The 12,766-nt window shown below is 44.8% G+C and overlaps 1 protein-coding gene across 1 annotated transcript in view; it reads right to left on the bottom strand.

The window, feature by feature from the left end:
• Positions 1–12,412: 12,412 nt before the first annotated feature.
• LOC137525964 (uro-adherence factor A-like) overlaps positions 12,413–12,766 on the bottom strand; it is a 64,583-nt gene continuing 64,229 nt past the window's right edge. The window contains exon 6 of the mRNA XM_068247174.1: positions 12,413–12,567. Within this exon, the coding sequence (XP_068103275.1) occupies positions 12,495–12,567 (73 nt within the window). The 3' untranslated portion in view covers positions 12,413–12,494. The remainder of the gene's footprint in view (positions 12,568–12,766) is intronic.

A 12,766-nucleotide genomic window follows, 5' to 3' on the forward strand; every position in this document is an offset into this window, starting at 1 on the left:
TCTCTAGTCTTGTCTATTGTGTGCAGCCTTGAGGGGACAAGATATGTTCTATGTAGTAAGCGTATGGAGATTTCCATGTTTGATGTTTGCATGCTTCCCCTGGATAAGGTTTCCATGCATTGAACCCATTCCTCGTTGTCTAAAGTGATGTGGAGGTCCTGTTCCCAAGCCGCTTGGTAATTATGTTTGAAGTTGGAGGGTGGACTATTAAAGTTTGAGTAAAGTATGGACAGCATCCCTTTTCTCATGGGGTCATGGAGGCAGATGCTTTCAAATGAGGTAGGGGCTAGGTTAGAGCCTGGAGAGGTAAGATTTGTGATGAAGTGGTGTATCTGTTTGGCTCGAAACCATTCCAACCTGGGTGGCTTATGGATATTGAGAAACTGTACCCAAGTGGGGACCCTTCCTCTATTTAGGAGGTGTGGCAATGTGAGGATGTTTTTGGATATCCACCATTTGAAAGTCTGTGGGGTTTGGCCCTCTGGGAAATCAGGGTTGTGGAAGAGTTCCGTCATCATGGAGAGTTTAGATTGCAATGTAGATTTAAAACGGATTCTCTTCCACAAGTCAAAGGTATGATAGGTGGTTGTTAAGGCTTGTTTTAAGAGGTTGTGATTAGGATATTTAGACCATAAAATACCTTTCCAGGATAAGGGGTGTAGAAGTAAGTTCTCTAACTCGACCCATTTTGGAGCACGGGAGCCCCCGTATATGGTGGGAAGAACCGCTAGTTGAGCGGCCTTATAATACTTAATTAAGTTTGGGACTGATAGGCCACCATTGCTTTTGTGCCAATACATTACTTTTTGAGAAATACGGGGACGCCTGCCCTCCCAAATAAAGAGGCTTATATCTTTCTGTAAATCTCGGAGGTCATTAGATCTAACAGGGATCGGAAGGACTCTGAAGAAATACAGGATTTTTGGTAGAAGAGTCATCTTCACACTTGAGATTCTTCCTGCCCATGAGATCTTGTAATGGTTCCACGACCTGAGCAGGACACGTAGATCTTTAAGGAGGGGTGTATAATTCCATTTGTATAGTTGGTCATAGTCGCTAGTCAATTTAATTCCTAGGTATTTGGTATAGTGTAGTCTATGTTGGAAGTTGTTAGAGCTCGATATACATTGGGCTAATTGGTTAGGAAGGTTACAAAACATCGCCTCAGATTTATCATAATTGATTTTTAGTCCAGATAAGCCTTCAAAATGTTTAAGAGTCTTTAGTAGGTTTGGTATGGATGTAGTTGGACTGGTGAGGGTAAGTATGATGTCGTCAGCAAACATGCTTAGTTTATATTCCTCATTGGATATTTTATAGCCCTGTATGTCTTTGTTTAGGCGAATAAGAGAGGCAAGGGGTTCTATTATAATCGCGAAGATTGCAGGGGAGAGGGGACATCCTTGGCGTGTGCCTCTGCCGATTGGGATGGGGATATTGGGAGTGCCTGATAGTTTCAGCGAGGCTTTGGGTGAGGAGTATATTTGTTGTAGCCAGGACATAAAATGACCAGATATACCTAAGTATGAGAGAACTGTAAACATGTAGGGCCAGGAGATCATGTCAAAAGCTTTTTCTATGTCAAGCGTGAGTGTCATTAGGGGCGATTTTGTCTTGTTGGCGTGCGCTATGATATCTATGTTCCGTCTAATGTTGTCAGTGGCCTGTCGTGATGGGATGAATCCCACCTGGTCATTATTTATGAGGTCGGGGAGGATTCTGTTTAGTCTGGTGGCTAGGATAGCGGTAAAGAGTTTGTAGTCAGTATTGAGCAGTGAGATGGGGCGGTAGTTTTTAGGTTGAAGTGAGTCTCTATCAGGTTTTGGAATTAGGGTGAGGTGGGCTTCTAGGAATTCAGTGTTGGTCAGTTTATGTTTGCAGAGGTCATTGATAAACTCCAGTAGGTGGTGGTTTAATATTCCATTGAATTTTTTATAATACATGGCTGTAAAACCATCTGGGCCCGGCGCTTTTTTGGATTTTAGTCTGCTAATAGCTATGGAGAGTTCCTCAGTCGTGATAGGTATGTTTAGAGCTTTTTGGGTCTCTTGGGTTAATTTGGGAAATTTGATTGAGTTTAGCATGTTGTGGATATCATGCTGTTGAGGGGTATTGGAGTCAGAGTAGAGCTTTTTGTAGAAGTCGTGGAAAACACGGAGGATCTCGTTGGGGTTACTTGTGGTTTTGCCCTGTGAGTTCTGGAGTTTATAAATGGTTCTGTTTTTATTTAGGCCCTTAAGTTTATTGGCAAGCCAGGTATCGGGCTTGTTTGCACATCTATAGTAGCGTGCTTTTGTCCATGTGAGAGCCTTCTCTACTTTATCGGATAGCAAAATATTTATTTGCTGTTCAGTGTCCTTGATCTGTTTCAACAGAAATAGTGAGTGGTCAGATTGGTGAAGCGATTTAAGTCTCTGGAGTTTAAAATAGAGGTTATTGAGGTCCTCAGTATGCTTTCTGCGTGCTCTGGCAGCTATTTGGATTAATTTACCTCTTATGACGGCTTTATGGGCAAGCCATACCGTTGTTTTAGAGACATCAGGGGTGTCGTTTTTGTCGAAATAGTTTTGTAGCGTGGTCGTGACTTCTTTTCGGGTTTCAGAATTAAGGAGGATAGTCTCGTTAAGTCTCCAAGATTTAAATTGTGCAGTAGTTGTGTTTAAGTCTAGACTGGTCAGCAGGATATCGTGGTCAGAGTAGGGAGTTGGGATATGTCTCATATAGATCAGGTGAGGGACTGTGGAGGAGGAAATTAATATGTGGTCAATTTTTGCATAAGAGTTGTGAGCTGCGGAGTAGTGTGTGTATCCTCTTTTACTTCCGTGCAGTTCCCTCCAGGAGTCGACAAGGAAGTTATTTTCTAATGCTTCCTGGAGTTGTTTCCTCTGTATTTTGGTGAGTTTATCTGGGGACTGTATAGTTTTGTCTAGTTTGTCATTTAAGGTTAGATTGAAGTCACCGCACCACAAAAAAAGTGTGTTGGGGTAGATCGAGATCTGTTTCTGAATGATCTGGAAAGTTTTGTATGCTTTTTCAGGTGGGGAGTATGAACTAATAAGTTGAATGTTCCAGGAGTATAGTTTGCCATGTAATATAATGTATCTACCATATTTATCAGATATAGATTTGGTGACCTCAAACGGCAGTGTGTTTCTGATTAGGATGAGTACCCCCCGGTGTTTTTTGGGGGCAGAGGTTATGAAGGTCGTGGTGTACCGTTTGTCAAAATAGGAAGGGACAGATTGATGGGAGAAATGTGTCTCCTGGAGGCAGATTATGTCGGGGGCGTGTCTGCTCAGGTCGTGGAAAACTTTTCTACGTTTTTGGGGCGAGTTGAGGCCCCTAACATTTAAAGAAAGAACCTTGAGGACAAGATTACCAGCTCCCTTAGTCATCTAAAGCTAGTAAAATTAAAATGCTACGCTTGCTTACGGGGACCCCTCTTGAAGAAACAGTAATTAGTGTACCGTGGTGAAAGGTAATAGCAACAGAAGAAAATAATAAAAAGAACATGGACCGAAATGTTGGTCCAAAACTGTGGGTCAGTTCGGTGACCCAGGTCATACGAGGTGTGGAAGTGGCAGCCATATTATAGCCACCTCTTAACATACCTCCTGAGTGGGGCAGCAAGCAAACCCTGAGCAGCATGGGCATACATAATTTTTAAACATGTTTGTGAGCGGTATAACAGCAATAGAACATATAATATCAAAACAGTTGGATACACCCCTGTTGAACAAGGCAGAGAACGTTAAACATTAACATAATGTAAGCATAGAGCCCATAGGCACACAGTAAGTATTATTGTAGTTTGAAAGGGAAGGGAGAGTTCAACTAGAGGGAAAGGCAAGTAGTTCCTTGATCGATAGGGTATCAGCACATGAGTAGTACACAGCTAAAGTCTGCGGTTCCCAGTGGCTGTATAGGAAGCTGTATAGGGAGTGCCGATCCAACAGGAAGATGTGGGGCCTTATCGCGGGAGTGCAAGTAGGGAAGAAAGTTTACAGGGTACATAGTCCTAACCCATATTCTACTCATGAACCTTATTGGCAATGCAAGAGGGGGACTATATATGGGTAGTTAAACCGGATCGGGTAATGTCCAGGGGTAGTAACCTGTATCAAAGGCCTTGGCATAGGAAAGGCATGATTACTCAAAATGCAGAGCAAAACAGTTCGTGATAACAGGGAACAAGAGTAACGGTGGAGGGGGGAGATAGGGCCTCCAAGGGGTATGTTATACTCATCTGGCAGGAGATTGCTGGGGACTTTGGGACGTGGACGAGCTCTGTCCCGGCGATCTGCGTCTGTTGACGGTCTGCCATTCTCGTTCTGGACGCTGTGGTAGTGGATCCTGACGGGTCAGTGGTGAAGTTGAGGCTTGTTCCACTTGTATGCCCGCTGACTCGAGGAGGGATCTCCCTGCTTCCAGGGTCTTGACTGTTTGCGTTGTGCCATTGAGCTGGAATTGTAGGCCGCATGGAAAAGTCCATTTGTAACGAACGGCTTCCCGTATCAGAGTTTGAGTGATCGGTCGCAGCAACCTTCGCTTCTGTAGCGTCAGGGGTGACAAATCCGCATACAGGCGAACGGACGAAGGGACGTCTGGTAGGTCGGTTAGGTTCCTGGCCGCCATCATTATTTGCTCTTTTACATCATAGTAGTGTAATTTTAGTATCACATCTCTCGGCAGGTCCGGGTTTCGTGGGCGGCCGAGTGCCCTGTGAATGCGATCCATTCTGAAGTTTATTGGGTCCACTTGTGGTAGGAGGGCCGCGAACAAGTTGAGGGCCTCTTCCTTGATTGCTGTGATATTTTCCGGCAGACCTCGGATTCTGATGTTGGAGCGCCGGTCTCTATTTTCGGAGTCCTCCTGCCTGCTTTCAAGCTGGGAGATTCTGGCGTCTTGCGTATCTAGCCTGGTATTGTCCGTTTTTAAAGCATCGGCGCAGGAGTCCACTCTCTTCTCCAGATCGTTAACTCTCCCGCCAATCTCCCGTATCTGCGTAGTGATTCCCGATACCACCGTAGCTAGCTCGGATTTTAGCATTTCCCTTATGCTAGCCAAGAGTTCGGTGTGCGGCGGATAGCCCACAGGGATCGGGTAGTCCAGGTCGCTAGAGTGTTGTGGGCTTTGAGCGGGAGAGGTAGTGGGTGTGGAGGCCGCCGCCGCCATCTTGTCTGCCTTCTTAGCCCGCTTCGTGGAGAGTAACGCTGGTAGGGTCTGTTGTGAGGGGGAATCCCGATTCTTTTTTGCTTTCTTCCCTTTCCCGGGCATCTCCCGGAGGTGGGGGTGTTGCAGTGGAGCTGTTCCGTCTCACGGTTTTGCTGCAGATAGGCCCGTAATGCTACTCAGGCACGGAGCTCACACAGGATACGTCTTATCCTGTTGGCGCCGCGCATGCGCCCCCCGAATTTCAGACTTTAAAGTCTGAAAACCACTGCGCCTGCATTGCCGTGTCCTCACTCCCGCTGATGTCACCAGGAACATATTGTGCAGGCCCAGTATGGTCTGTGCCTGCGCAGTACGCTCCTGGTGACATCAGCGGGAGTGAGGACATGGCAACGCAGGCGCAGTGGTTTCAGACTTTAAAGTCTGAAATTCCAGAAGTGAACCAGAGGCGGGGCCAGAGCATTGGGGAATGGCTGCGCAGGCACAGGATGTCTGCGGGGGACCATTAGAAACCCCGGGTTAGTTCAACTCATTTTCCCCCGACCCCCCCTACAGTATCCCTTTAAGTAAAACTATTTACCGTTTCAGGCACATTTTGTTAGAGGTCTGGAAGGAGATTAAAACCCCTCTGTAGGTCTGTATTGCTGTTTGCGTCCCTGTTGAAGTGATTGCCTTAGGTCAACAATCGTATCAACAAATTCATATAAAAAACTTGGCAGATTATTTTGTCCTTCTTCAATCCAAAAGAAAACAAAACAAAGATTCCGTAGTTAAACTTTCATTGTGTCCAAAGAAAAGAGTGTATTTTTTTCTGTAATAACGTCTGTTACGTTTATTTATGGCAAATTGTTCTTAATTTTATTTATCATTTTAAAATTTGTTTGCCTAATATTTATATTATTATGTTTTGTGGTTTTTTGTTTGTTTTCTTTTTACTTAAAATAAAATAAGCTGCATTGTCAAACACTGGTTTTGTTTGTTTATGTGGCGGAGAGCTGTTTAGTGGTCTGTGAATTTACTGTATAAGTAATACAGGAAACATTACAGCTAAAACCTACAACGGGGGTTGCAGCATATGGAATATTGAGGCTGCAAATGGGAAACAACGCACAGAAGATAGGGATGCTTCCCAAGCGATTTGCCCATTATTATTATTATTTAGTATTTATATAGCGCCGCCATCTTCCTCAGCACTGTACAGAGTACATTGTCATGTCACGGACTGACCTCAGAGGAGCTCACACTCTAATCCTACCATAGTCATAGTCTAATGTCCTACCATATTATTACTATGTATTTATATAGCACTGACATCTTCTGCAGCACATTACAGAGTACATAGTCTAATGTCACTGACTGTCCTCAGAGGAGCTCACAATCTAATCCTACCATAGTCATAGTCTAATGTCCTACCATATTATTATTATGTATTTATATAGCACTGACATCTTCTACAGCACATTACAGAGTACATAGTCATGTCACTGACTGTCCTCAGAGGAGCTCACAATCTAATCCTACCATAGCCATAGTCTAATGTCCTACCATATTATTATGTATTTATATAGCACTGACATCTTCTGCAGCACATTACAGAGTACATAGTCATGTCACTGACTGTCCTCAGAGGAGCTCACAATCTAATCCTACCATAGTCATAGTCTAATGTCCTACCATATTATTATTATGTATTTATATAGCACTGACATCTTCTGCAGCACATTACAGAGTACACAGTCATGTCACTGACTGTCCTCAGAGGAGCTCACAATCTAATCCTACCATAGTCATAGTCTAATGTCCTACCACATTAATATTATGTATTTATATAGCACTGACATCTTCTGCAGCACTTTACAGACTACACAGTCATGTCACTGACTGTCCTCAGAGGAGCTCACAATCAAATCCTACCATAGTCATAGTATAACATCCTACCATATTTATTATTATGTATTTATAGAGCACTGACATCTTCTGCAGCACTTTACAGAGTACATAGTCATGCCACTGACTGTCCTCAGAGGAGCTCACAATCTAATCCTACCATAGCCATAGTCTAATGTCCTACCATATTATTATTATGTATTTATATAGCACTGACATCTTCTGCAGCACATTACAGAGTACATAGTCATGTCACTGACTGTCCTCAGAGGAGCTCACAATCTAATCCTACCGTAGTCATAGTCTAATGTCCTACCATATTATTATTATGTATTTATATAGCACTGACATCTTCTGCAGCACTTTACAGACTACACAGTCATGTCACTGACTGTCCTCAGAGGAGCTCACAATCAAATCCTACCATAGTCATAGTATAACATCCTACCATATTTATTATTATGTATTTATAGAGCACTGACATCTTCTGCAGCACTTTACAGAGTACATAGTCATGCCACTGACTGTCCTCAGAGGAGCTCACAATCTAATCCTACCATAGTCACAGTCTAATGTCCTCCCTTATTATCATTATGTATTTATATAGCACTGACATCTTCTGCAGCACATTACAGAGTACATAGTCATGTCACTGACTGTCCTCAGAGGAGCTCACAATATCATCCTACCATAGCCATAGTCTAATGTCCTACCATATTATTATTCTGTATTTATATAGCACTGACATCTCCTGCAGCACTTTACAGAGTACATAGTCATGTCACTGACTGTCCTCAGAGGAGCTCACAATCTAATCCTACCATAGCCATAGTCTAATGTCTTATCACGGTGCTTTTCTATTATCAATTCCATTTGACTGCAGATGAACCAACTGCATCTTACGAATACTGTCTGTGAATGTCCCATTCCATCTGTTATGAACAGCCTTATGTTTAAGTGCTGAGTGCACACAGTGCTTTTTAGGCCGTTTGCCGGATACTGGGGACTCGGCTGTAATAATCATTATGAATCTAATTCTTGTTGGCTGTCCTGGAAATGCTGTAAATAGTATTTCCTTTAAAGGAAGTCTTCGGCGAGTCCTTGGAAGATCCCTGAGAGGAGCTGCTGGGAAGACAGCTAATGTGAGTCACCAGAGGAGAGCGGGAAATTCAGCCCAACCACAAGCAGCTCTCCGATAGACTCATACTACATTTCCACTACAGACTCAGCACAGGAACTTCCTCACGCCCTCACACCCTCACACAGAGCAATGATGGTAAACATGGAAGGATTCCAAACGGCCAGAATCTCCTCACACATCACTTTTTCTTTCATTATCGCTTCTCAGGACACTTTCAGCTGCTGCTCCTTTGCTGGGTATCGATTGCTTGTTGGTAGTGGCGTAGCTAAGGAGCTATGGGCCCCGGTGCAAGTTTTACATTGCCCCACCCGCCCCCCCCAAGCACTTTAAACATGACAATTGATACGGCGCACCAAAACCTGCCAATGGCAACTACAGTGCCAGAGGTGCAAGAAGAGGATGGGGGACAGATTTTTAATGATTACCATTATTTAAAGTATCTATAGAAGTGATTATTATGAGCACAGGACCAATAGAGAGCTAATACTGTAGTTGAGGGAGGGCCCCTCTGGCCCAAGGGCCCCGATGCGGTCGCTACCTCTGCACCCCCTATTGCTACGCCCCTGGTTGCTGGCACTTCAAAGTCTTGACAATGAAATAGAAATGTATAAAGAGGCAGCTATTGCGAAAGTGCTGACAATCTGAATAACATACATGTACGTGAAGAATTTAAAACTGCCCCACATGGGTACTTACCTCAGTTCGGCCGTGTTAAGACGTCGCAGTTTTCTGCCACAACGTGATGCCACTGCACTGTGTGACAAACGATGACTCTTTCGGTGCTACAAACGCTGCCATTCGGCTTCATGTAATTGTACCTGAATGGTGCTCAGAGTAGGATCATCCACCAGGCAACCTAGGCAGGTGCCTGGGGCCTAGTGGGTGGCAAAGGGTCCACCTACCACCTTCTCTGACCTCTCTCCACTTCAGCTTACCAAAAGGATCACCAGGGGGCACCAAATCTACTACCTTGCCTAGTTCCCCATTACATCTTAAAGTGAACCTCCAGACTAAAAATCTACTCAGCAGAACTGAAAAGGCTTGGTGTTTCTTTAACAGTTTCACAGCATCAGACCTTTGTTTTTCTTATAGAAGTCTCAGTTCTAGCTACATTCTTAGCTACGCTCCGCCCCATCAAAGAAAACTGCCCAGGCTTTTTTCCCCTGATGCTGTGCAAAGCTTGATGGGATTTCCTATGTTGTTATTCACGTTGCCTAGCAACTGGGAGGGGTGCTCAGGACACAGAACAGTTGGAACTGTGTCTCATGCTCCCTGTCACCTCCTTTCAACCAAAACAATGGCTGCCCCCATGAAATCACAAACCTTTGCCTGTTCTTTTAAAAACAGGGTGGGTAAGAGATTATATTACCTACCTATTTTAATTAACATAAATAATGTAACTTAATGACAGTATGTTTGTTTAGGCTGGCGTTCCTCTACATCTCTGTGCTCACCAGTCAACAGGTTAAAATGCCCAATAAGGTGCACAGTTTGGCCGCCCAGGTGACAGGAGCTTAATACAAAACAGAAAAACATGAACAAATGTCAAAGTTACAAATTCATTCCAAAAAGCCATGAAGACACACAAAAGTACCAAAATACAAATTAAATGTAAACTGCAGTTGTTCACTTCAGTCGCTTGCAAATAATACAAGTTTAAAATGTATTGCATACAACTTTGAAGTACATCTGACCTAAAAGGTATATGGAGGCCGCCATATTTATTTCCTTTTAAACAATACAAGTTGCTTGGCCATCTTGCTGATCCCTTTGCATGTGGTAGTATCTGAATCACACACCTGAATCAAGCATACGGCTAATCCCGTCGCACTTCAGTCAGAGCATCTGATCTGCATGCTTGTTCAGAGTCCAAGGCTAAAGGTAGCCATACACTGGTCGATTTGCCATTAGATCGACCAGCTGACAGATCCCTATCTGATCGAATCTGATCAGAGACGGATCGTAGGGCTGCCTTTACTGCAAACAGATTGTGAATCGATTTCAGCCTGAAACCGATCACAATCTGTTGAGCTGCTCCTGCCGCCTGTCCCCCCCCCCCCCCCCCCTCGTATACATTACCTAAAGCTGGCTCCGGGTCCTCTTCTCTGCGCTGCACCCCGCACCGCATCCCAGCATACACTGTGTCCTCTATTTGAACTTCCTGGTCACTGCAGTGACACAGGAAGTTAATGTACGCTGGGATGGAAGCAAGAGCGGTGCAGCACGGAGAAGATGCGGAGAAGACGCGGAGAAGATGCCCGGGAGCCAGCGTCAGGTAATGTATACCTGATCGAATCGGCCGCGGCTAGTGACGCGCTCCCTACCCGCGGGCGATCGACGGTATTTTTCCGCACGGCGCGATCAACGAACCAATCCGATTTCGGGAGGAAATCGGATTGGCGGGTGCGTTTAGCGCGAACGATTGGCAGCAGATTCGATCCCAGTGATCGAATCTGCTGTCGAAACGGCTGCAAATCGGGCCAGTGTATGGCCAGCTTAAGAGTATTAGAGGCAAAGGGAGCAGAAGGACAGCCAGGCAATCTGCATTGTTTAAAAGGAAATAAATATGGCAGCCTCCATATTCCTCTCACTTCAGGTGTGCTTTAAATTGAGTTAAGCCAAATCATCACTTGAAGCTTAGTTTCAGCAGCAGTGTTGGGACAAGTAATGTCTATTGGAATTAATATTAGGTGGAAGAAAACAGTGGTGAATTTACTGCCGGCCGGCTGCTTTCCTGCACCGGCTGGGGGCTTGCCAGCGCTCAGTATAGCCGGTGAAGTGGCAGCACCCGTATGGGTATTCAATGGTGCAGGATGATGAACAGAAAACACATGGTTGTATCGTTTTTTTAATGAAAACTCCAAAGGAGCTGAGATCTCCCTTGCCCCTTTTGCATCATAACAGTTTCTACGCCTACAGATACAACATTCATACCGTCACATCCAGTCAGAGCCGGGACAAGGTCCTTCAGCACCCAAGGCTGAGACAGCAAAGTGCGCCCCTCCATCCCTCCCACCTCAGCTGTCACACATGGATTGCTATTAGACTAATAGGTGCCCCAGGGCCCCCAACCTCCCCAGCACCTTAATCTCTAGTTATCTGGCTTGCAGTCACTGTCATGTATCCCCTTTTCTTATTTCTTTCTGATTCAAACACTATTGGGAATGACAGCTGAATGAATTGTGCACCCCCTCCTACACTGCGCCCTGAGGCTGGAGCCTCTCCAGCCTCTGCCTCGGCCCGGCCCTGCATCCAGTCCTGCACTATGCAGGCTCTCAGTGCCAAAAACACCTATATCAGAAACAGATTTATTTGGCAGAGTAAGTTTGCACTTACAAGGAATTTGACTTGGCAGTTGCTTAACAGACACAAACAAATCAATACAAGGACAGACAATATATACATATTACAAGTCAAGGACAGTATGTAAGTTATAGTGGCCGTAAACAGGGTGAAAAGGGTTCACCTAGCAGCACTAGCATGGCTTCTGCATTAAGTATGACTACTGCCTGCGGGAAGAAGCTGTTCCTGTGCCTGGAAGCTTTAGTTGCTACTGACCGTTATCTCACTCCTGGAGGCATAAGCCGCAGGTGTCAAACTCCAGGCCTGGAGGGCCAGATCCATGCCAGTGTTTAGGATAGACTGAGAAAGAGAGGAATGTGTTCTACCTAATGGACCACACCTATCCTGATTCAGACCCATCAATTAATTTGAGCTGTGTCAAAAACGTGTGAGGAAGGACCGGCTTGACATCCCTGGCATAAGCTGAAAGATGGAGAGAGCAGGGTGAGAGGGGTCAGAGGCAATCTTGGTCGCTCTCTTTCTGCACCTGCTAGCGTAAAGATCCTGCAGGGAAGGTAAGCTACAGCCAATTATCCTTTCCGCTGTTCGGACGATGCGCTGCAGCCTCACCTTTTCTAGTACAGAGCAGGAGCCGAACCATACAGTCATAGATGATGTCATGATGGATCTGATGATCACAGTGTAGAACTGCACCATTAATATTCGTGGTGGGCCAGACTTTTTTAGGCTGCAGTAGATGGTACTTCCTCTGCTGTGCATTCTTGATGATAGTGACAGTATTGTTGACCCATTTTAGGTTGTTGGAGATTGTGGACCCAAGAAACTTGAATGACTCTACCCTATACGTGGAGTCCATCAAAATCACTTTAAAAACAACTTCAATTTGTTGGGTACAAGTGGAGTTGTGCCTTAAATTACTCAGTCATCCTTTATTATATTTACATCCACATTAGCCATTTGCACACATGAAGAAGCATAGTCCTGTTTGCGGTTACTCCTTTGGTTTCTTCTTGTGGAGGCGGGCCTGTAGCTCCTGCATCATCTGGGGGTGAGGGATTCCAAACCTGTCCGTGAAAACAACAATGCACAGCATTAGTTATCAGCGAATCTTACCATGTTAAAGTGGACCTGAAAACTTGCACAGGGCAGAAGGAAAACATAGTGAAATGCACCCTGTATGCATTTAGAGAGTTTAGCCCTGGCATGGGCAAACTTGGCCTTCCAGCTGTTAAGGAACTACAAGTCCCACAATGCATTGCAGGA

Source organism: Hyperolius riggenbachi, chromosome 7 (genome assembly GCF_040937935.1).
Source record: "Hyperolius riggenbachi isolate aHypRig1 chromosome 7, aHypRig1.pri, whole genome shotgun sequence".
NCBI lineage: Eukaryota > Metazoa > Chordata > Amphibia > Anura > Hyperoliidae > Hyperolius > Hyperolius riggenbachi.